The sequence below is a fragment of the Chanodichthys erythropterus genome, chromosome 12 (assembly GCF_024489055.1).
Source record: "Chanodichthys erythropterus isolate Z2021 chromosome 12, ASM2448905v1, whole genome shotgun sequence".
NCBI lineage: Eukaryota > Metazoa > Chordata > Actinopteri > Cypriniformes > Xenocyprididae > Chanodichthys > Chanodichthys erythropterus.
In genome coordinates this window covers 39225639-39252731 of record NC_090232.1, presented here as the reverse complement: position 1 = coordinate 39252731, position 27093 = coordinate 39225639, and the positions used below count along the sequence as shown (strand labels likewise).

At 34.2% G+C, this 27093-nt stretch overlaps 1 protein-coding gene across 1 annotated transcript in view; it reads right to left on the bottom strand.

The window, feature by feature from the left end:
* Positions 1–27093, bottom strand: part of cfap58 (cilia and flagella associated protein 58) — a 144443-nt gene that overhangs the window by 33288 nt on the left and 84062 nt on the right. The window contains exons 14-15 of the mRNA XM_067404945.1: positions 17176–17287; positions 16971–17075 (exon numbers count right to left, since the gene is read on the bottom strand). Coding sequence (XP_067261046.1) covers positions 16971–17075; positions 17176–17287 — 217 coding nt within the window. The remainder of the gene's footprint in view (positions 1–16970; positions 17076–17175; positions 17288–27093) is intronic.

The following is a 27093-nucleotide window of genomic DNA, read 5'->3' as shown; positions in this document are numbered from 1 at the left end:
GTAATGCTAATTTATTTTTTTAATATTGCATTAAAAATGCAGGATAGAAACTTTAAAATGCAAATAAAATTCCCCAAATGAACATAAAAACATACAAGCTATCTTAAAGTGGATTAACCTTTTATTTTCTTTGAAGATACAGTAACGTTAAAAGTTTGGAGTCAGTAAGATGTTTTTTTTAAGAAATTAATTATTTTATTCAGCAAGGATGCATTAAATTAATCAAAAACTGACATTAAAGGCATTTATATATTCTATTTTGATTAAATGCTGTTCTTTTGAAGAATACTGAAACAAGTACCACCACAAAAATATGGCAGCGGCTATTTGCACTAAGTGCAAATAGCAATAGATGCTATTTAAAGTGTTAATATCAATTAGATGCTATTTACACTAAGTGAAAATAGCATATTTTCTTAGCAATAGATGATATTTAAAGTGTTAATATCAATTAGATGCTATTTACACTAAGTGAAAATAGCATATTTTATTAGCAATAGATGATATTTACACAGTGCAAATAGCAATATATTCTATTTACACTAAGTGATACACTAAGCATTTTCTTAGTGATATGCTATTTACACTAGGTGAAAAAAGTGATCGATTCTATTCACTGTAAAACATTTTCAGCTGGTTAAACTTAGAAATTAAAGTTCACCTGCTGCCTTAAAAATCTGAGTTAACTCAACTAAACCTAAGTTAACTCAACTTGAAGATAAGTGTAAGAACTGTGGACGAACCAGACAAATGAATCATTTAGATGATTCTTTCAAAACATAATTCTAATTCAGAATTGAGGTTCCGGCTCCGAACCGTCTGCAGATAAAGCCAGGCTGATTACTTTTACGACACATGCTTCCTGATAGCAGAAGCGACATACCAAAGGGTCACCCAAGAAGACAGAGAGACAATCCAGACCCTTTTGTTTCCTTACTTCACAGGAGAGCCAAAGAGACTGTTGAACAAATAAATCTGCTTCAAAATTGTTCCAACAATTTTAACGGACTTATCAAACATCTTTTAACTACATACATTTTGCATTATGTGTCCACAAGTACTACCTGTAAACAGTTAGGCTTTAGAAACACTCACAATTCATGTAAATGTGTTAACTCTTGACTGAATGACTGAAAGTATGCCTTATTTGGACTTAATTTGATTCTTTCCCCCTTTCCTATATCCTGACTTGAATGAAATCTGTTTAAAATGTATTGTATCCCATTTAACAGCAATTATGTTAAAATGGCAATCTGCTAAAGCAGAGACAGACCGGGATGTGACACTTATGTTTTATTGGGGGCAGAGGAAGGCCCTCTTGAAACAGGACAATGTCTGATTGGCCAAGACTCCTCAGAGGTGTGACAAACAACTAAGTTTAAATGATCATATTGCAAGATAGTGAACGGAGAGAAGTTGGTTAGTAAACGAACTGGAGTTGGTTAGTTCTGGTAAGAGAAACCATGACCAGAGTACCAAGAACAATGGAGTAACAAGAAGAACAGACCAGCCGCTCATTCAAGCCATCCCACCTTCACTCACTTTTCTTTTCTTTACTTAATTTTCCTTTACCGCTGAAAGTCTCGTGTCCTACGTTTCGCCGCAAAGTTCAACCAACGACTTTTGCCGCTTCAACTCCAGCGACAAAGAGACTTCCTTCATTGTTCCACACGGACCTGATCTGGACCAATCATCGACTTGGGAAACCCCTCTCTGCACGACGAGGGAAATTCACCTTTAAGTCAACGCAAGCAAGTACCTCCAGACCAAAACTGAACTGGTGCATAAATGAATGATTCATGGTTCGTTCTGGTCCTTGAAATGCATTGATAGGAATTCGGTTAATCAGATCACTCTCTCTCTCTCTCTCTCTCTCTCTCTCTCTCTATCTTTCAAAACTCTTTCTCTCTCATTTCCTTCTTACTGCAACGCGTATGAATGTGTGTGTGTGTGTGTGCGTGCCTTTGTGTTAGATTAGTTTGTGTTAGAATAAATAAAATCTCTTGTAGATTTTAAAAGGAAAGTGTCTTGTATTATGTGCTTTATGATTTAATGTCTTAAACTGTGATCAAGTTACCGTGCTCTAATCAGTGTTTTCACGATTGTTGGATATTTATATCCGTTACAAGAGCTTATTACGGCTCGAGCAAATGAACGCTGGACGAATCAGTTGCTCGGTCGTAATCTAAACAACTCTTTATAATTCCCTATAAATATTTAATTTGAGCTAATTTTACTTCATAGGGTGTTTTCCCTACATAAGCTTTGTTTCAACTCACAAATAGTCAAGACAATGCATAACTTTAAGTTTAAATTTTAACTTAAAATAATGCATTGTCTTGACTATTTTTGAGTTGAAACAAAGCTTATCTTCAAGTTGAGTTAACTCACATTTTTAAGGCAGCAGGTGAACTTACATTTCTAAGTTTAACCAGCTAAAATGTTTTACATGTAAAAGTATAATTTCTTTGCAATAAGAGTAAATAGTAATTAGATGCTATATATTGGCAGATACTATTTGTCCCTTGATATTTTTGCACATTAACTGGATGCAGTTATATCATAGAGTGTAAATGATTATATTTATTTAAATTATTAAATGGATGCTGCCTTATTGGGAGAATAAAAACCCTCCCTACACCTTCCCCTAACCCTACCCAATAAACACTTTTAACATTTATCTAACACTCATTTGCAGTTTATTTTTACTTTTAGAACATTATTTTCATTTTTATTAAAAATATGCTCGGCAAAAGGCGGATTCGAACCAGTCAGGTCTGTGAAACTTACTCGCTACTGCTGCAAGAAGTTGAACTTTGCATGTCTTTTTTAAAACTTGAGTTGAACTTAGTGTAAATAGACACTCCGCAAAAAATATTAAGCAGCACAACTGATTTCAAAATTTATCATAATAAATTTTATTAGATATTAATAAATATTAGATATTACATTACATTAGAATGATTTCTGAAGGATCATGTGACACTGAAGAATGGAGTAATGATGCTGAAAATTCAGCTTTACTATCACTGGAATAAACTACATTTTAAAATATATTCAAAAATTATTTTAAGGTATAATAATATTTAATTATATTACTATTTTTATTCTGTATTTAAACAAATAAATGCAGCCTTGATGAGCATAAGTAACTTCTTTCAAAAACATTTTAAAAATCTCATGACCCCAAACTTTCCTGCAGACACTACGATGAAAAAACCTTTATAAAATATGTTACTTCTAATAATTTCTATATTGCACACATGGAATTAATTAGTATTTTGTTCTTATTTGCAGACTACTTTCACAATATTCAGTTTGATTGTTTTTTTGCAACTCAATTTACGATTTGGAAATATAGTTAATACCTCTAGTTTTCTAAGTGAATCTTTGAAGATACAAAGGGTTAGTTCACCCAAAAATTATTCGGAGGAAGATTCGGAGCATAAATGAATCAGTGTATCGAATCTGCTGTTCGGAGCGCCAAAGTCACGTGATTTCAGCCGTTGGCAGTTTGACACGCGATCTGAATCATGATTCGATACACTGATTCATTTATGCTCCGAAGCTTCATGAAGCAGTGTTTTGAAATCGGCCATCACTAAATAAGTCGTTATTTTGTTTGTTTTTTTGGCACACCAAAAATATTCTCGTCGCTTTATAATATTAATATTGAACCACTGTACTCACATGAACTGTTTTAAATCAGAGAGGAAGAGGAAGAGGAAGTGTCATTGCTCCCTATGGAGGCCTCACGGAGCCATCGGATTTCAACTAAAATATTTTAACTTATGTTCCGAAGATTAACAATCGTCTTACGGGTGTGGAACGGCATGAGGGTAAGTAATAAATGACCATATTTTCATTTTTGGATGAACTAACCCTTTAAGATCGAGGGCGAGAGCGCATATCAGCCACAAAAGGGGGGCGCCCACGAGCACCCTTCTAAAACCTAAAACGGGACACTCTATGGTCTCGTGGACTTCACAATTACGTGCAAACGTAAGGGTAGTGCCATTTGGGACGGGGCCTGAAATTCGTAGTAACCTGAGTTTTGCAAACACCTCTATTCTTAGACATAGGTAAAAAATGTATAGATCAAATGATCTAATCATTTGATTTGATCTGATCAAATCCAATGTCACCTGTTTCCACATAATGCTAGTTATTAAAATGTGCTTTTGCCTGCTGAATAGAAAAGCATCACTTATAAATACTATGATCTGAGTTTCTACATCCTCCCCGATTCTGAGGAAATGACAAAGAATAGCTGCCTCTCATCCAATCACCACATCATAGGTCCTTCAAATCATCATCTCTTGATATTCTCACTCACTTTCTTTCTCTTTCACTCCATTTCCATCTCTCTCTCACCCAATCTCATTTTTAACAGCATGTCTACAGTCACCCTCTTACATAAGAAGTATTTTTACATATTGCTAACAAACAAACTGGAACAAACAGGAAGTTGTTGCTTAGCTTCATTCTGACTTCATTTCCTCTGTATCAGACTGAATAATAAGAGAGGCCAATGTGACATGGAGAACAACTGAAGCCTCAGCGTGATCAGGGAAATGAGCACAATTTAAAAGCAAACAGATGTTCTGTGTGTCACTCCATTCAGAGATGAAGGCATGCTGTGACTGACAGTGACGGGAACATGCGCTCAATTTTCACACCCCCGCAACAGTTTTCTCTGCCAAAGATTTTGGACGACAATTGCACGTCTACCGGCTTCCGACCTGTCGTGTCTTACGGCAGAGACATCCTCCCTTGACAGCTAAAGAAGATTTTGACAATCACAGTGGTTTTATTTTGTTCTTGTTGCTGTCATGGCAAAAGTTCTGTCACAAAGGAGTGGAGGCAAGCCTTCGTGACTTTGAGTGGGTCTCAAATGGTGGGTCACAGGTCTGATAAGGTGAAGGAAAAAACAATAAATGTAAAAGTAATACATTTAGCAAGATGCTAACACCTAAATGGCTTAAAAGTCAACAATCGCAATTCTGACTTTATATCTTGCAATTCTGACTTTATATCACGCAATTCCAACTTTATAACATGCAATTCTGACTTTATATCATGCAGTTCTGACTTTATAACACGCAATTCCAACTTTATAACATGCAATTCTGACTTTATATCATGCAGTTCTGACTTTATATCACTCAATTCTAACTTTATATCTTGCAATTCTGACTTTATATCACTCAATTCTGACTTTGTATCACTCAATTCTAACTTTATATCACAACTCTGACTTTATAACTCGCAATTCTGACTTTATATCTTGCAATTCTGACTTTATATCACACAATTCTGACTTTATATATCGCAATTCCGACTTTATAACATGCAATTCTGACTTTATATCACTCAATTCTGACTTTATATCACGCAATTCCAACTTTATAACATGCAATTCTGACTTTATATCACGCAATTCTGACTTTATATCACTCAATTCTGACTTTATATCACTCAATTCTGACTTTATATCACAACTCTGACTTTATAACTCGCGATTCTGACTTTGTATCTTGCAATTCTGACTTTATATCACTCAATTCTGACTTTATATCTCGCAATTCCGACTTTATAACATGCAATTCTGACTTTATATCTTGCAATTCTGACTTTATATCACTCAATTCTAACTTTATATCACAACTCTGACTTTATAACTCGCAATTCTGACTTTATATCTTGCAATTCTGACTTTATATCTCGCAATTCCGACTTTATAACATGCAATTCTGACTTTATATCACTCAATTCTGACTTTATATCACACAATTCTGACTTTATATCTCGCAATTCCGACTTTATAACATGCAATTCTGACTTTATATCACGCAATTCTGACTTTATATCACTCAATTCTGACTTTATATCACTCAATTCTAACTTTAAATCACAACTCTGACTTTATAACTCGCGATTCTGACTTTGTATCTTGCAATTCTGACTTTATATCACTCAATTCTGACTTTATATCTCGCAATTCCGACTTTATAACATGCAATTCTGACTTTATATCACTCAATTCTGACTTTATATCACTCAATTCTGACTTTATAACTCACAATTCTGACTTTATATCACTCAATTCTAACTTTATAACACTCAATTCTGACTTTATATCACTCAATTCTGACTTTATATCACACAATTCTGACTTTATATCACTCAATTCTAACTTTATATCACTCAATTCTGACTTTATACCACTCAATTCTGACTTTATATCACTCAATTCTAACTTTATATCACAACTCTGACTTTATAACTCGCGATTCTGACTTTATATCTTGCAATTCTGGTTTTTATATCGCGCAATTCTGACTTTATATCTCGCAATTCCGACTTTATAACATGCAATTCTGACTTTATATCACTCAATTCTGACTTTATATCACACAATTCTGACTTTATATCTCGCAATTCCGACTTTATAACATGCAATTCTGACTTTATATCACTCAATTCTGACTTTATATCACTCAATTCTGACTTGATATCACACAAATCTGACTTTATATCACTCAATTCTAACTTTATATCACTCAATTCTGACTTTATATCACTCAATTCTGACTTTATATCACTCAATTCTGACTTTATATCACACAATTCTGACTTTATATCTTGCAATTCCGACTTTATAACATGCAATTCTGACTTTATATCACTCAATTCGGACTTTATATCACTCAATTCTGACTTGATATCACACAAATCTGACTTTATAACTCACAAATCTGACTTTATATCACTCAATTCTAACTTTATAACTCACAATTCTGACTTTATAGCACTCAATTCTGACTTTATATCACTCAATTCTGACTTTATATCACTCAATTCTGACTTGATATCACACAAATCTGACTTTATAACTCACAAATCTGACTTTATATCACTCAATTCTAACTTTATATCACTCAATTCTGACTTTATATCACTCAATTCTGACTTTATATCACTCAATTCTAACTTTATATCTTGCAATTCTGACTTTATATCACTCAATTCTGACTTTGTATCACTCAATTCTAACTTTATATCACAACTCTGACTTTATAACTCGCGATTCTGACTTTGTATCTTGCAATTCTGACTTTGTATCACTCAATTCTAATTTTATATCACAACTCTGACTTTATAACTCGCAATTCTGACTTTATATCTTGCAATTCTGACTTTATATCTCGCAATTCCGACTTTATAACATGCAATTCTGACTTTATATCACTCAATTCTGACTTTATATCACACAATTCTGACTTTATATCTCGCAATTCCGACTTTATAACATGCAATTCTGACTTTATATCACGCAATTCTGACTTTATATCACTCAATTCTGACTTTATATCACTCAATTCTAACTTTATATCACAACTCTGACTTTATAACTCGCGATTCTGACTTTGTATCTTGCAATTCTGACTTTATATCACTCAATTCTGACTTTATATCTCGCAATTCCGACTTTATAACATGCAATTCTGACTTTATATCACTAAATTCTGACTTTATATCACTCAATTCTGACTTTATATCACTCAATTCTGACTTTATAACTCACAATTCTGACTTTATATCACTCAATTCTAACTTTATAACACTCAATTCTGACTTTATATCACTCAATTCTGACTTTATATCACTCAATTCTGACTTTATATCACACAATTCTGACTTTATATCACTCAATTCTAACTTTATATCACTCAATTCTGACTTTATACCACTCAATTCTGACTTTATATCACTCAATTCTAACTTTATATCACAACTCTGACTTTATAACTCGCGATTCTGACTTTATATCTTGCAATTCTGGTTTTTATATCGCGCAATTCTGACTTTATATCTCGCAATTCCGACTTTATAACATGCAATTCTGACTTTATATCACTCAATTCTGACTTTATATCACACAATTCTGACTTTATATCTCGCAATTCCGACTTTATAACATGCAATTCTGACTTTATATCACTCAATTCTGACTTTATATCACTCAATTCTGACTTGATATCACACAAATCTGACTTTATAACTCACAAATCTGACTTTATATCACTCAATTCTAACTTTATATCACTCAATTCTGACTTTATATCACTCAATTCTGACTTTATATCACTCAATTCTGACTTTATATCACTCAATTCTGACTTTATATCACACAATTCTGACTTTATATCTTGCAATTCCGACTTTATAACATGCAATTCTGACTTTATATCACTCAATTCTAACTTTATATCACAACTCTGACTTTATAACTCGCGATTCTGACTTTGTATCTTGCAATTCTGACTTTATATCACTCAATTCTGACTTTATATCTCGCAATTCCGACTTTATAACATGCAATTCTGACTTTATATCTTGCAATTCTGACTTTATATCACTCAATTCTAACTTTATATCACAACTCTGACTTTATAACTCGCAATTCTGACTTTATATCTTGCAATTCTGACTTTATATCACACAATTCTGACTTTATATATCGCAATTCCGACTTTATAACATGCAATTCTGACTTTATATCACTCAATTCTGACTTTATATCTCGCAATTCCGACTTTATAACATGCAATTCTGACTTTATATCACTCAATTCTGACTTTATATCACACAATTCTGACTTTATATCTCGCAATTCCGACTTTATAACATGCAATTCTGACTTTATATCACGCAATTCTGACTTTATAACATGCAATTCTGACTTTATATCACTCAATTCTGACTTTATATCACACAATTCTGACTTTATATCTCGCAATTCCGACTTTATAACATGCAATTCTGACTTTATATCACTCAATTCTGACTTTATATCACTCAATTCTGACTTTATATCTCGCAATTCCGACTTTATAACATGCAATTCTGACTTTATATCACTAAATTCTGACTTTATATCACTCAATTCTGACTTTATATCACTCAATTCTGACTTTATAACTCACAATTCTGACTTTATATCACTCAATTCTAACTTTATAACACTCAATTCTGACTTTATATCACTCAATTCTGACTTTATATCACTCAATTCTGACTTTATATCACACAATTCTGACTTTATATCACTCAATTCTAACTTTATATCACTCAATTCTGACTTTATACCACTCAATTCTGACTTTATATCACTCAATTCTAACTTTATATCACAACTCTGACTTTATAACTCGCGATTCTGACTTTATATCTTGCAATTCTGGTTTTTATATCGCGCAATTCTGACTTTATATCTCGCAATTCCGACTTTATAACATGCAATTCTGACTTTATATCACTCAATTCTGACTTTATATCACACAATTCTGACTTTATATCTCGCAATTCCGACTTTATAACATGCAATTCTGACTTTATATCACTCAATTCTGACTTTATATCACTCAATTCTGACTTGATATCACACAAATCTGACTTTATAACTCACAAATCTGACTTTATATCACTCAATTCTAACTTTATATCACTCAATTCTGACTTTATATCACTCAATTCTGACTTTATATCACTCAATTCTGACTTTATATCACTCAATTCTGACTTTATATCACACAATTCTGACTTTATATCTTGCAATTCCGACTTTATAACATGCAATTCTGACTTTATATCACTCAATTCGGACTTTATATCACTCAATTCTGACTTGATATCACACAAATCTGACTTTATAACTCACAAATCTGACTTTATATCACTCAATTCTAACTTTATAACTCACAATTCTGACTTTATAACACTCAATTCTGACTTTATATCACTCAATTCTGACTTTATATCACTCAATTCTGACTTGATATCACACAAATCTGACTTTATAACTCACAAATCTGACTTTATATCACTCAATTCTAACTTTATATCACTCAATTCTGACTTTATATCACTCAATTCTGACTTTATATCACTCAATTCTAACTTTATATCTTGCAATTCTGACTTTATATCACTCAATTCTGACTTTGTATCACTCAATTCTAACTTTATATCACAACTCTGACTTTATAACTCGCGATTCTGACTTTGTATCTTGCAATTCTGACTTTATATCACTCAATTCTGACTTTATATCTCGCAATTCCGACTTTATAACATGCAATTCTGACTTTATATCTTGCAATTCTGACTTTATATCACTCAATTCTAACTTTATATCACAACTCTGACTTTATAACTCGCAATTCTGACTTTATATCTTGCAATTCTGACTTTATATCACACAATTCTGACTTTATATATCGCAATTCCGACTTTATAACATGCAATTCTGACTTTATATCACTCAATTCTGACTTTATATCACGCAATTCCAACTTTATAACATGCAATTCTGACTTTATATCACGCAATTCTGACTTTATATCACTCAATTCTGACTTTATATCACTCAATTCTAACTTTATATCACAACTCTGACTTTATAACTCGCGATTCTGACTTTGTATCTTGCAATTCTGACTTTATATCACTCAATTCTGACTTTATATCTCGCAATTCCGACTTTATAACATGCAATTCTGACTTTATATCACTAAATTCTGACTTTATATCACTCAATTCTGACTTTATATCACTCAATTCTGACTTTATATCACTAAATTCTGACTTTATATCACTCAATTCTGACTTTATAACTCACAATTCTGACTTTATATCACTCAATTCTAACTTTATAACACTCAATTCTGACTTTATATCACTCAATTCTGACTTTATATCACTCAATTCTGACTTTATATCACACAATTCTGACTTTATATCACTCAATTCTAACTTTATATCACAACTCTGACTTTATAACTCGCAATTCTGACTTTATATCTTGCAATTCTGGCTTTATATCACGCTATTCCAACTTTATAACATGCAATTCTGACTTTATATCACGCAATTCTGACTTTATATCACTCAATTCTAACTTTTTTATCACAACTCTGACTTTATAACTCGCGATTCTGACTTTATATCTTGCAATTCTGGTTTTTATATCGCACAATTCTGACTTTATATCTCGCAATTCCGACTTTATAACATGCAATTCTGACTTTATATCACTCAATTCTGACTTTATATCACACAATTCTGACTTTATATCTCGCAATTCCGACTTTATAACATGCAATTCTGACTTTATATCACTCAATTCTGACTTTATATCACTCAATTCTGACTTGATATCACACAAATCTGACTTTATAACTCACAAATCTGACTTTATATCACTCAATTCTAACTTTATATCACTCAATTCTGACTTTATATCACTCAATTCTGACTTTATATCACTCAATTCTGACTTTATATCACTCAATTCTGACTTTATATCACACAATTCTGACTTTATATCTTGCAATTACGACTTTATAACATGCAATTCTGACTTTATATCACTCAATTCTGACTTTATATCACTCAATTCTGACTTGATATCACACAAATCTGACTTTATAACTCACAAATCTGACTTTATATCACTCAATTCTAACTTTATAACTCACAATTCTGACTTTATAACACTCAATTCTGACTTTATATCACTCAATTCTGACTTTATATCACTCAATTCTGACTTGATATCACACAAATCTGACTTTATAACTCACAAATCTGACTTTATATCACTCAATTCTAACTTTATATCACTCAATTCTGACTTTATATCACTCAATTCTGACTTTATATCACTCAATTCTGACTTTATAACTCACAATTCTGACTTTATAACACTCAATTCTGACTTTATATCATGCAAATCTGACTTTATAACACTCAATTCTGACTTTATATCACAATTCTGACTTTATAACACGCAATTCTGACTTTATAACTCGCAATTCTGACTTTATATCACACAATTTGATCTAATTACATACAATTTTGACACAATACACATTAGTGTAATTTTTCTGGGTCCCACTTTATATTAAGTGGCCTTAACTGCTATGTACTTACATCAAAAAATAAGTAAAATGTACTTATTGGGTTCATACTGAATTACAAAACACTTTTGCTGCTATTGAGGTGGGGTACGGGTAAGGTTAGGGAAAGCTTTGGTGGTATGGATAGGTTTAAGGGTAGGGGTAAGGTGTAAGGGATGGGTCAACAGTATAATTATAAATGTAATTACAGAAATTAATTACAGATGTAATTACATGCAGGTGTTTTTAAAATATAAGTACAATGTAAAAACATTAATGTACACAATAAGTCCATTGTATCAAATGATTAATTTACATGTAAGTACATAGTAGTTAAGGCAACTTAATATAAAGTGGGACCTTTTTCTGTACTTACAATACCCCCATGTCAACTGTCCTTAAATTTGAAAACAACAAAATCACCTTGAAGAAACTAGCTTAAGGGATGCCCACTAAATACCAGATGTTCATGATGTAGTTCATAGGAGTGTGGTTAGTCTGTTTAAGCAGTGCAAGAGTTCGAAGCTGGACTAAGGTGCTGGAAAGGCAGCAGCGCTGAAAGAAGTGCTCACGCATGAGCTTTGGAAATTAGAGGTCATGACCTTGTTCTGAGTGCTGGATCTCCTGCAATACAAAATATGCCTTCCTTTCTGTAGTACCCAAATGAGAGCTTCAGCTCGGAAAACTCAATCTAACTCTGCGGTACCTGATTCGAAAGTTTCGCTGACCTTACGACTCATCTCTGATATGATGTAAATAGCATTATATTACATTATCTGTAGGGCATAATAAACCCACTGTTAGGGTAAAACAGCCCTTCCTGTTGTACCTCAGCTGGTAATACAGTGAGTCATTGGGCCATATCTTGCAGCCACTATGCATGAACAAATAGCTGACCGCTAATCACCTGTCCAGATTTGCCTGCACGAATATTAACTGACATGATATGCTCCGTGCCTCTTTTATTATCGCACTGCCTCAATGCAAATAATGCGACAATTAGAGTCTGTATCTGTGTGAAAAACAGCGCCTGGTCTTTGTTTGCCGTTAAGTGGTGCATTGTGAATACTTCAAGATCTATAATGGGTATTATATTCAAAATGGAGCCTGTCTCGCATCCTTTTTAAATCACCACTGTCCTCAGTCTACAGAAGTGCAGCATTGTCTTGACTGCAATGGCTTTTTGCTATTGTGTCCTAAACGATGCTATATTGTACACGCTGTCACAGTTTTCACTGCAAACAGCTACAAAACAATACAACAATGCCCTGCTGTCTAACGGCTGTGGTGGGGCTGTTTTAAAAGGCATCAAATGCAGCTCAAGACTCACACACAGCACTCAAGCCGATACACAGTGCTGTGCTGAGCGACTTCATAATTACATAATGAGTTATTGGGTTGTTGTAAGGCAGTCAGCTTAAACCTAATTAGCACTGAACCCCAATGTTCCCTCGTAGCTGCATGCATACACTTTCACGCACACAATGTGTGCATAAAAAGCTTGAATCAGAGTTCATTTCAATTAGAGTCCATTGACAGAGTGCAACTGAAGTTGTGAGAAATCGTGCATATAAATACACAATGCTGATTAACATCCTAAAAGTTGTTCATAGTGGCAACAAACAGAATTGAAAAATAATAATAATAATACAAATATAATAAATATTTCAAAACATACAGAAGCACACAGAGACTAATACGACATATTAAACACTTATCTTGCATGTATACTACTGTCCAAAAGTTTGGGATAAGATTTTTTTCTTTCTTTTTTTTTTTTAAATATTATTCATTTATGCAGCATGGATGCATCAAACTGATCTAATTTGACAGTAATGAGATCTATAATTTCACAAAAGAATTTAAACGAATGCTGTTCTTTGCTGCAAAATGGTCATATTGATAATTTATAGGCCCTAAAAATGTGCATATTAAATACTGTAGAGTAGGCTTATATGTTCATAAATAGGAATTATACTTATTGTTCAACAGAATTTTACAAATAATGTTTAGTTTGATTTATAAGAGAATAAATGTTTTAAAAATTTGGCTAAAATGTTGTAATACATGTTGCCAAACAAGCATTCTTTTTTCAATTAATTAATACACCCAAAGAGGCGATGTATCCTGGGGATACAAACATTAAAATAAAAAATAAAAAAAGTCATGTTAAAAAACAAACAAAAATAAAACATGAAATTGTATTATTTATTGTGTCCTATAGAAGATGCAAAATCTTCATAAATAATTTTCTGATTTCTCTTTATGGTCTTGCCCTTTTTAGGGTTAAAAAAAGAGAATAGTTATTTTAAATTGCAATAACATTTCACATATTTCACTGTTTTTACTGTAAGTTTAATCAAATAAATGCATAAGATACATCTTTCAAAAAAAAAAAAAAACCTTACAGACTCAACTTTTGAATAGCGATGGTTATTTATCATGAAAAAAAAAAAAAAAAAAATCTTAATAAAACAATCTTGAGTTATTTTCAGTTTACCCAGAAAACATCATGGCTCTACTACAGACAGCCAAGATGGCCATCCAGTTGAATTTAGGTGGTACATTGCTAAAGTGCAAATATAGTGGGTTTTGAATTGAGTTTATAGGGGGAAAAAAGTGAGCACATGATTTGATATGATCTGATACCTAAAAACAGCTTAGATTGTGAACCAGTCTGTTAAGCTTCATTTGATACAGACAGTGAAAGGAACCTTTTTAAACTGGCTGTCTGTCTGATGTTAATGGCATTTTGAAAGCCCATTTTATCATTTCCTGCATCTGAGCTCAAGATCCAAAGTGAGAAAAAAAACTTAACACCATCAAACTGAACATTACAGTCCATGTCTACCCATCTCGTAATGGTGAAAGTAAAGTGGACAGATAATCCTAGAACATTTTGTCTGTCTCTTTCAGATGAACAGAACTTTTCATCTTATTTATTCCCTTTCTCAGTTCTATAACATGTCTGATTAGTTGCTTTGGCGCCATTATAGACGAAAAACAAACCAACCCAATTAAAAATCCCACATACAAAAGCAAGAAAGCATAAAAAGTTACCCTAGTCGTGCCGACAGCACCTCTCTCCATCTCTCCATTCATAACCTAATCAGAGATTCCAAGTTCATTTATGTAAACAAATGTTGCTCCCTCAAGAAGCTCTCCTTGAGCACCTGCTACATCTGAGCAATCACATTTGTTTCTAGTCTGAGCAATGAACAGCACGGATCACTTCATTACAGATAATAGAGGGCTCTCTGAATACTAGACACCATACACAAGGACAAAGAGAGGAAAATGACTGTGCCTCATGGTTCTAGACTGTAATGTAAGTACAGCTAAACATATAAATAATAGACTCTGCTTTTTATGTATTATTGAATTAAATGGAAGAAAGGTCACTGATGACGATCACATACGTTAGGAAAAGTGTCTCTCTCTCTCTCAGTTCACAGTACTATAAATATGTACTCCAGTCAAAATGACTAATTATCAGCCCAGACAGAATATGTAGACTTTTATATATTTTTCGGAGCTACTTTTGGGTAAAATCTGCAGAATTTCGTGGAATGGATTTTAATATGGTAAAAGTAGAGAGTGCTTTACTGTCATTCAGAGCTGAAAGCATAATAAAATTAGTCCAAATATGTAATAATGGAAGAAGCAAGGCTCAGAGAATGTGTGAAACTAATGGTGGGCATTCTGATTATGTGGAAATCTGTGGAGCTTTCTGCAAAAGTCCTACAGGCACAAAATAAAAGAAAAGAAAAGTTATTAATAAAATACTTTTATAATGGAAAAAAAAAATATTAACATAGAAAAATGCCAGATAAACTTGAGAATAACTCAAAGTTGATTTATCAAGATTCTTTTTTGCATTATGATTACAATAAATAAATGAAATACACTACCATTCAAAAGTTTGGGTTGATATGAAGGGTTGGTTTAATGTCTTTGCAATTAGTTTTTATTTGATCAAACATAAAAAACAATAATATTGTAAAATATTATTATTATTATATAAGTGGGTCATTGAAAAATAAGGTTTTTAAAAATGTAAAAGAAACATAATGGAGATATAATTAATTTTGAAGTTTAATTAAGTGTTAACAATGAGATTATGTGGTTTTTATAATCAATTAACACTGCTTTTGTCATTTTTTTTTTACATGATGGACAAAATTTGTCACTAAAAAAGTCATTTGGTTTAACCAAAATTTTGGTTTTACCGAATGACACTTTTGGTTACACCAAATGACGATAATTTTCAAACAATGCTAACAGGCTGATATCTAGCTAGCTCCAAAATGGTCCCTTTATATTGGTTACTCCAAATTACATCAATGAAAGTCATTTTTCCGTAAATTCTTTCTCATAATAAAGCACTTGAATGAAGACTTCTACACATAATTTTAATACCATTTTGCACTATGTTGATATATGATATAAAATCATGCCAGAATAATAAAAAAATACATATAAATTTATAAATTTTAAGATATTTAAAATTAAATGGCTGTATTGGCCTTTGGACGGTTAAACCATATGATGTTTTGACACTTCAAAATCTTTAAAATACCTTTATATGTAGCAAAATATAATTAAAACCTTTTGGATCTAGTTGTACTACCTTACATACTTTGGATGTCATATCTTTGGACAAAAAAATGACCCGTCACATCATTGACCCAAGTATATATTATATATTACTATATAAGAGTCTAGCAAATGCTGATTTGATGCTCAAGAAACAATTCTTATTATAATCAATGTTGAAAACAGTTGTGCTGACTAATTTGTGGAAACCATTATTTTTTCAGAATTCTTTCAATATATTCTTGATAAATGAAAGTATTCATTTCTTTAAAAAGAAAGAAATGAATCTAACATATCAACTAATGGTGTGATTCTAGGATGGGACAATCTGTTTGTCTGAACAATGACAGGCGAGGCAGAAGGGGCACTAGTATTGTTCTATGACTAGTACCAATGAGAGAATCTTTTTACCTGTAGCTGAAGCTCTTTCTCCACAACTTCCTGAGTCTTAGCTATCAGCCTCCGTTGCAGAGAATGAATCTTCTGAATCAATTCGAAGGTGCTTGGATCAGTTGACTAGACAGAAAGAGAGATTCTAAAAAACAAAATCGAACTGTTTTGGAAGACTTTATTGTTCATATGACAGTTTCGGCACCAAGCCAATGTAAGCTCATACCTCTAGTTTTCTCCAGCGGTGTACATTCAAGGGATTGTTGAGCTCATCTTCTAGAGCACGACATCTTATCCTCTCTCTCTGCAGCTCCCTCTGCATATGTAACACTTCCTGTCTGCCATTAGAGCAAAAGCACACCAGTAAAGTAACTCTGGCTCTGGTTTTCAGACCATAATAAAAGCAACAATAACCTACTAATTTATAGTCAGTCATTTAAAGTCACTTGCATTCTGGCAGGACTTACCAGCACTTTGAAAATGAATTTGCACGACGGGATCTAAAAGCCTGCACTTCACTTATTTACTCATGCATCACAACAGGCACAAACAGGGAAATGCAAACAAGAGGGTGAATGGGAGTGAGTGGGAGAAACAAATCTCTTGGATCTCATATCGACAGGTTATGGCTCACAACATAATCCTAGCTGACCTTTTCATCTCTGCACCAAGCTTGTTTGAAAAGACACTTGTCGACATTCATGCTTTTCAACAGACGTAGTGTACATACAGGATACATTCTAGCATTCTGAGCTGCTTTATGGTTTGTTTATGTACACATTCACTGTGTAATCTCGCTGTTTATTTGGTTAAAGCTGACATGAAATGGAAGTTGCAGTAGTCTTTTTTCCCCTATAGTGGCATATATCCAAGTGAAACGGCTCTTCAAACAAGAAAAAAAATTTAGTGTGGGACTTGATTTTGTCCATTGGGAATTGATTGGATTGTTGTCGTTTGCTATTTCTGTGATCTCATGTGAGTGACAGGTAAAAATTATCCATTTTGATTTTGAGGAGACTTTAATAGTTATAGGATACATCAATTTTGTTTTCAAAACTAGTTTTTTTACATGTTTCGAAGAAAATCTGAGCAGTGTTTTCCCATGCAAACTTCAAACATGTTGTGGAATGTAGCCAGTTGCTAAGATGTTTTGAGAGGTTGCCAAGTGGTTGCTTATAATAATCGTCTCAAGATATGGCTTGGGTCCCTTCCTCAATACAAGGTGACTCTTTCATCTTTTTTATCATCTGCCAGTAAACTATACATCTGATCGTGAAGAAAAGTAATAACAAACTTCACCTTAGCTGGTGCTACTATTAAAATGAGTGAAGTGAAGTGTCATGTGGCCAAGTATGGTGTCCCATACTCTGTATTTGTGCTCTGAATTTAACCCATCCAAGTGCACACACAGTAGTGAACACACACCCGGAGCAATATTCAGACATTTTTGCTGTGACACCCAGGGAGCAATTGGGGGTTCAGTGCCTTGCTAATAGACACCTAAGTTGTGGGTAATGAGAGAGGAAGAGAGCGCTGTTCATTCACTCCACCTACCTACATTTCCTGTCAGTACTGAGACTTGAAAAAGCGAACTTTGGGTTGTTCATTGCATGAATTGCGCAGGTGAATCTTGAATTTCACTAATGAAGGGGAATGTAAAGCATTAGATCAAACAGTGATTAACCAGTTTTCAAAAATAGCTCAGAGATGCATGTCATGAATCTTCATTTGGAAAGTATATATAGACAGAGCACAACACAGATTTACCGGTTTTTTTTTTATAATGGAAGAACAACAAGGAAACAATCAGGGTCAACAGCCTGGAAGAAGAAGAGGAGTAAGGATGTCTGGAAGAGTAGATAAGGCAAAGGACACAGCCACATTTCTGATGAAACAAGGAGTGCTATTGTGAACCATGTTCTCAATCATGACCTTACAATGGCTGAGGTGGGTCAAACGGTGCAGCTGAATGCGATATACAGTATAGAAGAAAAAGACAAGACTATATACACTGTATATATGTATACATGTAAATTCTACTGTAATTTTTTGATGGACCAACAGTAAAAGCATAACTGTGAATCCTGTCCAGTCTCTTGCAATCAGTATCCATTATACAGTAATGTGTCAATTTGTACTGTTAAAATTGATAAACACATGATAATGCATGATTCGAGAAATGTACCAAAGTGAGTGAGAAAAACTGTAAGGCAAGTCCAGCCACTGCCAGTGTGTTCACTGGGTGCTACAGTGATTCAACTCTGCAAATAAGCAACTTGAACGCTCCATCAGCAAACCTATTAGCACTAGTGGCTTGCCAGAGTCTGGGAAAACCAAATTACACTATTTCAGCCACAATAGAAAAGCCTCTTGAAATACATTGAAAATAAATAAATGACAAAATCATCTCTAAAGACACACAAACAAACACACACACACACACACAAACATCTTCCTGGCAGAAAAAAAAAATGTCAGAAAACTGAATGAAAGCGAGACAAAAATAAGAAAGATTTAGTAGATAAAGTGACGGTCTCTGTAAAAAACGCTTTTTTTTTCAGCGTCGCATCATTTTACGTCACTCAAGGGAGTCGATCGCCGAGCTCTGTGTTGACTCAGTGCAGAGTAGGCTGGTATTCAGTGACAGCGGTCGTGAATCAGTGTGTTTTCGGTAGTTTTTGTATTCTATTTATCATCGTAATGTTAAATTATTGTGTTTGTGGAGGTTGCACAAACTGAAGCCTGTCAGGACATCGAGTCCAGAGGTTTAATAACAAGAAAAAGGATGCTGCTATCTTCCGTGCTGGGGTGTTTTGTGCAGGTGAAGAGAAGGGACTTCACTTCTGCATCTGCTTCGAAAAACGCGTTCATTACAGACTGGAGGATTATCATCCTGGCGATATGATGGAGTTCAACATTGTAATACTACTGTAAATAATGATATTAAATTAATAAACTTACACACGCAATGCTTCTTCACCGTTTTTACCTTAATCAATTTCAACACTGATGAATACAAATTATGTACACATGCATATAGTCTCACACTTACACAAAACAGTTTTGAATTATGTGCTGGTAATGTAAATACTCCAATTTCATTCATGCCATGTATGTAAACTTATAAACATAAGTTCACACAACTACATAATCACGGCGTCATATAGCCTACATCCTCACACTATCAGTGAATGGGCAGGGAATAAACTCATAACACAGAATTAATGAATAAAGGATAACATTACATGAAACACATACACTAATACGTACGGCCGCCGGCGGGAGACATGATCACGGATCTGTCAGAGATGCAGCTTGATGAACACGTGAATTGTGCACTGTAAATCTTTATTATTATTATTTTATTATTTCATTTGCTAACTACCAAATCAGTCGTGATGAGTAGCCGCTATATCACGTAACTTTAGTGTGGATGGATATTAACGCGTGTGACATAGGCCTGATCAAGGTTTATTAGATTCTGTTATTAGTAATCAGTTACTCCTAGATGACCAAAAGCTTTGCTATTGCCTGATTCATGATAATAATCTGTACAATATTGTGGTCTGAGCACATATCGTTAGCTAAGCTAACATCGGTCGCTGCCCTGTTCTCCACTGATCTCCTCACACAACAGTTCAATTTGTCTCTTTTGACCGTTATTCTGTCTAATTCTGGCCTGTCCCTGCTCTCTTAAACACATAGCAGGCTAATTGTATGGCTGTGGTTTGTGATACGAGTATGAATAAACATTTACAATTTCCTCAACGTCCGAACTGTCATTGCGATCCATTGTTTTCCTATTGTTTACATTGATCGCACTCCCTTGAGTTACGTCACTTCCGATTTGGCAATTTTTCAGATACGGAAGTAAAATTCTCTCACAAAAAACGACTCCAGAAGCCTATGTAGCTTATTTATATGTGTTTTTTTCAAGAAAATCTATTTAATACATTCTTTTTATATACATTGAATCACTGAAGCTCTAACCGGCAATATGCCCTTTAAGCAAAGTAACTTCCCCCTACCTTTTTTTGCAGCGACATCTGATGTGTTTACTGGCACGAGGACGGGGCAACTTGTCAGTCACATGACATCACAGCAGTAGCAAACCAAAACCAACCAACCAATTCCCAATGGATAAAATCAAGTCCCACCCTACATTTTTTCTTGTTTGAGAAACCATATATACGTCACAATTGGGTAGAAAACACTATTGCAACCTTGGTTTCATGTCGAATTTAAACAAACACCATGTTCAAAAAAGCAACCACTAAATAAAAAAAATAAAAATAAATTATATATATATATATATATATATATATATATATATATATATCCAGAAATCACAAAAAAATCAGCAAATCTGGCCCGCCAGCGATAATATATGGATTATAATATATTATTTTGATAGCAACTGGTTCTGAAATAGATCTTCGGTTTGTGGTGCCGTCTATAGAGAATACGAATCTAACGTCATTCCGCATTGAGTTCTGAGTAACTTCTTCATTTATCCGCCATATTGACAGGATCGTGCAATCTTTTCGTTATTGAGTTTAGTGCAGTAATTTGTTTTCTGTCATGATTGTGAAAAACACCATTGTATGTCATTAATGCTGCATCGATAATTGTGATAGTAACTCAGATCGTCGTTCTGAGAGAAAACAAGACGGTGAAAAACGTTTTTTTGCCTTTTCTACGTGTAAAAACACCAAGGGAAGCAGGTTGAGGAGATGACGAGAAGACGCAGGATGGCAAATCTATTAATAATGGCACTGATTAAACCCACTGCTTATCACTCAATAAAAGAATCACATTGCTAAGTGTTTTTGAATGTTTTAATTTTGTTTGGTTTAATAATTAACATTACCTTTGCAAGTCTGACTTTCACTGTGCTCGTGAATTAGCAGAACTTGACAGGGACATTCAAATGCTTAACAAGAAAAACGCTTCATGTGGCTTGATGCACCGAGACAAACAATTCTGTACATATTTATTAAAGCGTACTGTGTGGAGATACGCAAATGAGCCCAAAATATGAACGCAACACGTTTATATGTTAAGTGATTTCCTCTCGTAAAGAAAACGCTTAATGCACTTAGACTGATATTAAAGAGACCAAATTATGTTTACAAATAACATAATAAGCATATTTTCAGAAAAACCAAAAAGACCAAAATATAAACTTTCAGTATCACTTAAAATGCAAGCATTTTATACATTTTCTTCATAACGGTTTTATAAAGGTAAGAAATTGCTTAGTGTGGTTGTCATTTGTTAAAATAAATATAAAAATACGGTGTGTTTGTGTCGTCCCATAATCTCTGATTCTCCTCATCTGTGATCGTGGAAAAGGGGGATTACAATGACAACAGTTGTAGGCCTACTCGAAATGCTCGTTTAAGCATCATTTAAATGTTTCCAACAAATAAATGAATCGACTTTTCTCAGTGTGTTGATCGCATAGATTTATTTGGATATTCATACGATGGCTGAAGCAGTGGTAAGCGTCCAGCATGCAACACGGTAAACAGATCAACATTGTAAATGAAATTCTACAAAACTTAAGTGAAAAATAAATAAATAAAATGATCATGCAATGCGATAAAATAGCTTCTATTCCATGCAAACGATACCAATAAAAATGTTAATGTTCCACTTAATGGCAGAAACAAAACAAAAGGTAAGCAAGAATCCGTATTAATTTCAGTACAAGTAATAGATCCTGTCAAAATGGCAGCGCCGCCCCAGCATGCAATGAGGCATGATGTCGGTTCGTATTCTCTATTATCACCGTGTCTACACCAGACACAATTTTTTTCACATCGCGTTGCGCCGCAAAACCTAAAAGATGTCTACACTGAACACAACAAACCGACCATTGCAAAGCACTTGGAATACATCAGAAACAGAACGGGGAATCAGTTTACTGTCGGGAATGTGTTGTGTCGCGTGACTCACGCCGCATCCATTGTAGACAATATTACTGATTATAATGGGTTCTATTATCATTTGAGGCGTCGCATTGCACCGCTCGCGTCTGGTATAGACACGGTGTTATATTCTTTGAAAACAGTGACAACTTTGTTGCAGATAAGACACACCGGCTTTCACAAAACTAGGTAGGATTCTTCTTTGTATGACCTATTTTCACTATCAACTTTCCTCTTTAGACTCTTTGATAGTGCCATTTTCTCTCACCAGTTAGCTTAAATGTTAACATCACTCTGCACATGATGTAATAGCACATCCAGCATGCAAACAATTTAAAATAAATGCAGTTTAGTATGTGAGGATGCCAAGGAATAATGGCTACATCAAATAATTGTTACAATAAGTTTGGCTCCATTGTGTAACAAGCAAATTAAAATGATACACATTTATTATTCACAATACGGAAAGAGGAAATAAAACATAGTTCGATAAGAGCATGACTCAAACATGCTATTAATGGGCTTATTCAAGCCCTCTTTTATTTTTATATTAAGTCCTCTTAGTTTTTATCCATTCCACATCTCCCGCATATGTGTGTTTTAGCAAGGTGGTCTGTGTTGCAAGTTGGTGAATGAAGATACTTGCCAGGTCACTACTCCACTTTATTAATTTATCCAGTGTAAAACCTGGAGACTGCCACACAAATGTGGCTTTTTGTTAATGACTGTCCTTCTACAGGATTTAACACAGAGAAACAGCTCACTACCAGTTACAAAAGAAACTGTAACAGTCTGTCACAGGCAATTCTAGTTTCATTTTTCATCAATTAATTTAAATGACCCTTTGACTATGTTATGGCCCGCCATCTAGTGGCGAAATTTTTTTTTTGTCCCTATGCCAAACTTAATTACCGACCCCTGCTCTAAAGAGTCTGATATGATACTTTAAACAGTAAGTCCTAGAACTTTTTTCTCTGGAGCAATGGAGAGAGATGGATGATGATATCGCACAGCTCATTTACCTGAGTGCAGTGCAGGTTGAGTTTATGAGGGTGTTAGTGATTAGCATCAGTAAGTCATTTCCTTTGGGGGGGAAAAATACGCTATTACCAAAATCTTCAGTGTAGTGTCATTTGTCTAGCAATGCAAGTAAATTGGAGATGTTTTTGCAAATGTTGTTGTGCTAAGAAGACAGTAAGATTGTTTCTAAATACATGGATTGATTTCTCAAGACCTACAAGGTCTTTTTTCGTCATTGATGATTCAGACAAAATCAATGTTGTTAGTGTTAGCAATGATTGAGCGAGAAAAACTGGCATTATCAGTTTGCTTGCTTGTCATCTTTAATGTTTATAACTGTCTCAGTGACCATTAGGTTCCAAAGCCTACTGAACTACCTACGGAGACAGTATTTTAAGGTGGCATCTATGCTCCTGACACAAAGCCCATTTTAGACGGTAAGAAACTATTTTGCAGTGCATGAACAAACATGTTTAGTGAAAACATCAGTGCGAGATGACGGATGCGTTAACAGAAATGCTTATTATGTGTATAATTAAAAACTGTTTAGTGTAAATTATTTACTTAAAATGTGTGGGCTATTTTTTTAATACTTAACAACAATGTTAAATTAAATTACGAGTCGACGTGTCCACGTGGTGCGTGGATGTAGAGTGGAAGCTATTACATATCTTGTGTTCATATTTAGGGCCTGAGTCTTTAATAAGTGTCTTCACTGATTAAAACTGATGGCAAGGCAAATAAACAAGACTTCAGGCGCTTTGATGTGAAGCAAAATCCTCTTGTACACCTGTTGCATCACTGTCAGACAACGATGTAGACAGACAAAACACAAACACCACTTTTCTGAAACAGTTTAATAAATAAGATGTTAATATCAAGTAACATACTTTTTAAACACAATATTTCCAGTTTCATTGCTTGTTTTTGTTCCGCCAGTGAAAAAGTTTCAAACAAATCCACAAAAGAACCGCTATGTGCCTTCAAGCAACACACACAGTTGGTGGTGTTTTGTTTATGAATGAATCAAGTTTTTGAATGAATCAGTTAAATGAATCAATTACTCACTCATAACAATTGTTTCATTCTTGAATAAATCATCTTTATTGAATGAATCTGTTGACAGAATAATTAAATTAAATTAAATTAAATAATAATAAATTATAATTAAAATGCTGCATTCCAATTAGCCTACTTATACTACGCCCTAAAAGTACTCTTTTTGTGAAGAAAAAGTAAATACTTTTGAGTGTGTAGCAAAAGAGTAGACAAGCTTTGGGACATACTATCACATCATTTAATTGTATCTTTAATGAACGCTCTGTCGCATAGTTGCATGCAGCTGTCACTGGAAACTGGCCTGCCTGTCAATCATCTTGTCAGTTAAAGTCCTGCACATTTCATTTAATTTAATTTCCAACCATGCTGGAGAGAAAAGAATTGATCTGCCAGTCGTAAGTCTTTCATGCGGAGAACACTCCTCATGTGTTTGCATAATAGTGCATTTAAAAGTTAATGGCATAACAGATCTTTAGAAAAGTCCACATTGTTGTTGCAAATGAAATATAACACAGATAACATTAAAGGGATACGCCACCGTTTTTTCATATTAAACTATGTTATTCCCTTAACTAAGACGAGTTGATACATACCTCTCTCGTCTCAGTGGAGAAAACGTGGAGGTGTTTGGTAGCTTCTCTGCTTGGCCCCTATTGAATGAACTGGGCTAAGCTAAATGCTAACAAAGTTTCGCCGCAAGACAGAGCGATTTAGTGCACGCACTGAGACGAGAGAGGTATGTATCAACTCGTCTTAGTTAAGGGAATAACAGTTTAATATGAAAAAACGGTGGAGTATCCCTTTAAATAAATAGTTTTTATCACGTTAAATATTGCTTATTATTCACTCAAACCCCTTTATCTAAACCTCTACCGTCAGTCGCGCACATCCGCCATGTTTGTATTTTTTAACACTTTTTGCTCGTGTTTGTAGTTCTGAACCGAATCCTCCTTCAAAGCGCAATGTGTTGTGGGCAATATTAGAAATTATAGTGTGCACGGATCCACACTTTGAAAATCAGAAATAAAAGACCATCTGGGGACTTTTGGCATACTCTCATATACTATTTAGGATGGATAATAGGGCTGGGACGATACATCAATTCTCGATCTATACAATGAATCTGGATCAATCCTGATATTTTCTCTCTTGAATCGATTCTGAGCTTAGTTTTAACAGCAGATGGTGCTCTAGGCTAGTTTTTAACCACACACTCTCAAACGCTCAAGAAGAAGACTGCTGGACAGCGCTTGTGTATTCGGCTGAGTCATGTAAGTGGTTTAATACACGTGCACCTCGGCTCAGAATGCTTTTATGATGCGAGATTTGTAATTCGCTTCAACCTTTTCAAACTTTATGAATGATTATTTTAGGTTTAAGTGGTGTGTGTAAAGGAACCGCAAGCAGGCAGTGTACGAGTTTTTCTAAAGCACGTATAGTAGTGCCATCTGCTGTTGAAAAACGAAACACAGAATCGGTTTGAGACAGAATCGCGATACATCGAAAAATATCAGAATCACTCCAGATTCTTCGTATCGTGAATCGAGATTGAGAATCCAATATTGTCCCAGCCCTAATGGATAGTATGCACATTGGGACACAGGGAGTGATTCATTTTGTTACCAAATTAATTAGCATTTTTTAATGAATCATTTGAATAAATGATTTAGTGATTCATCCATTAAAGACAATCATATGTCACCACCTACTGGCGTACTGATGTATTGCTCAGAAAGGGTCACTGGGAATTCCCACTCATGCACAGATGGACCATCCGTCTGGACTGTGCAAAAAATATATATACATATTTTAACATACATAAAATCATTCTAACATTTCTCTGTTATTAGGACCAACTGAATCTGAAAACTGCTTTTAATGAGGCCTATTCTGTATGTCCTTCAAATCAGAAATCTTTTATTGGAATGTAAATTTTAAACCACAATTGCCGGCACTACTTCCAAACATGTATCAGGTGAGCAGGAGTATTCTTTCAGGGATAACTGATCACTCTGCTCAAGACAGGTCTAATCCGACCCTGAAACACTGAGATTTTCTTCATGTTGCACTTTGATTACTCTAGTGCTTGATGTAAGTTTCTATCTGGGAAATCCAGCATTTCTGTAAGCCAG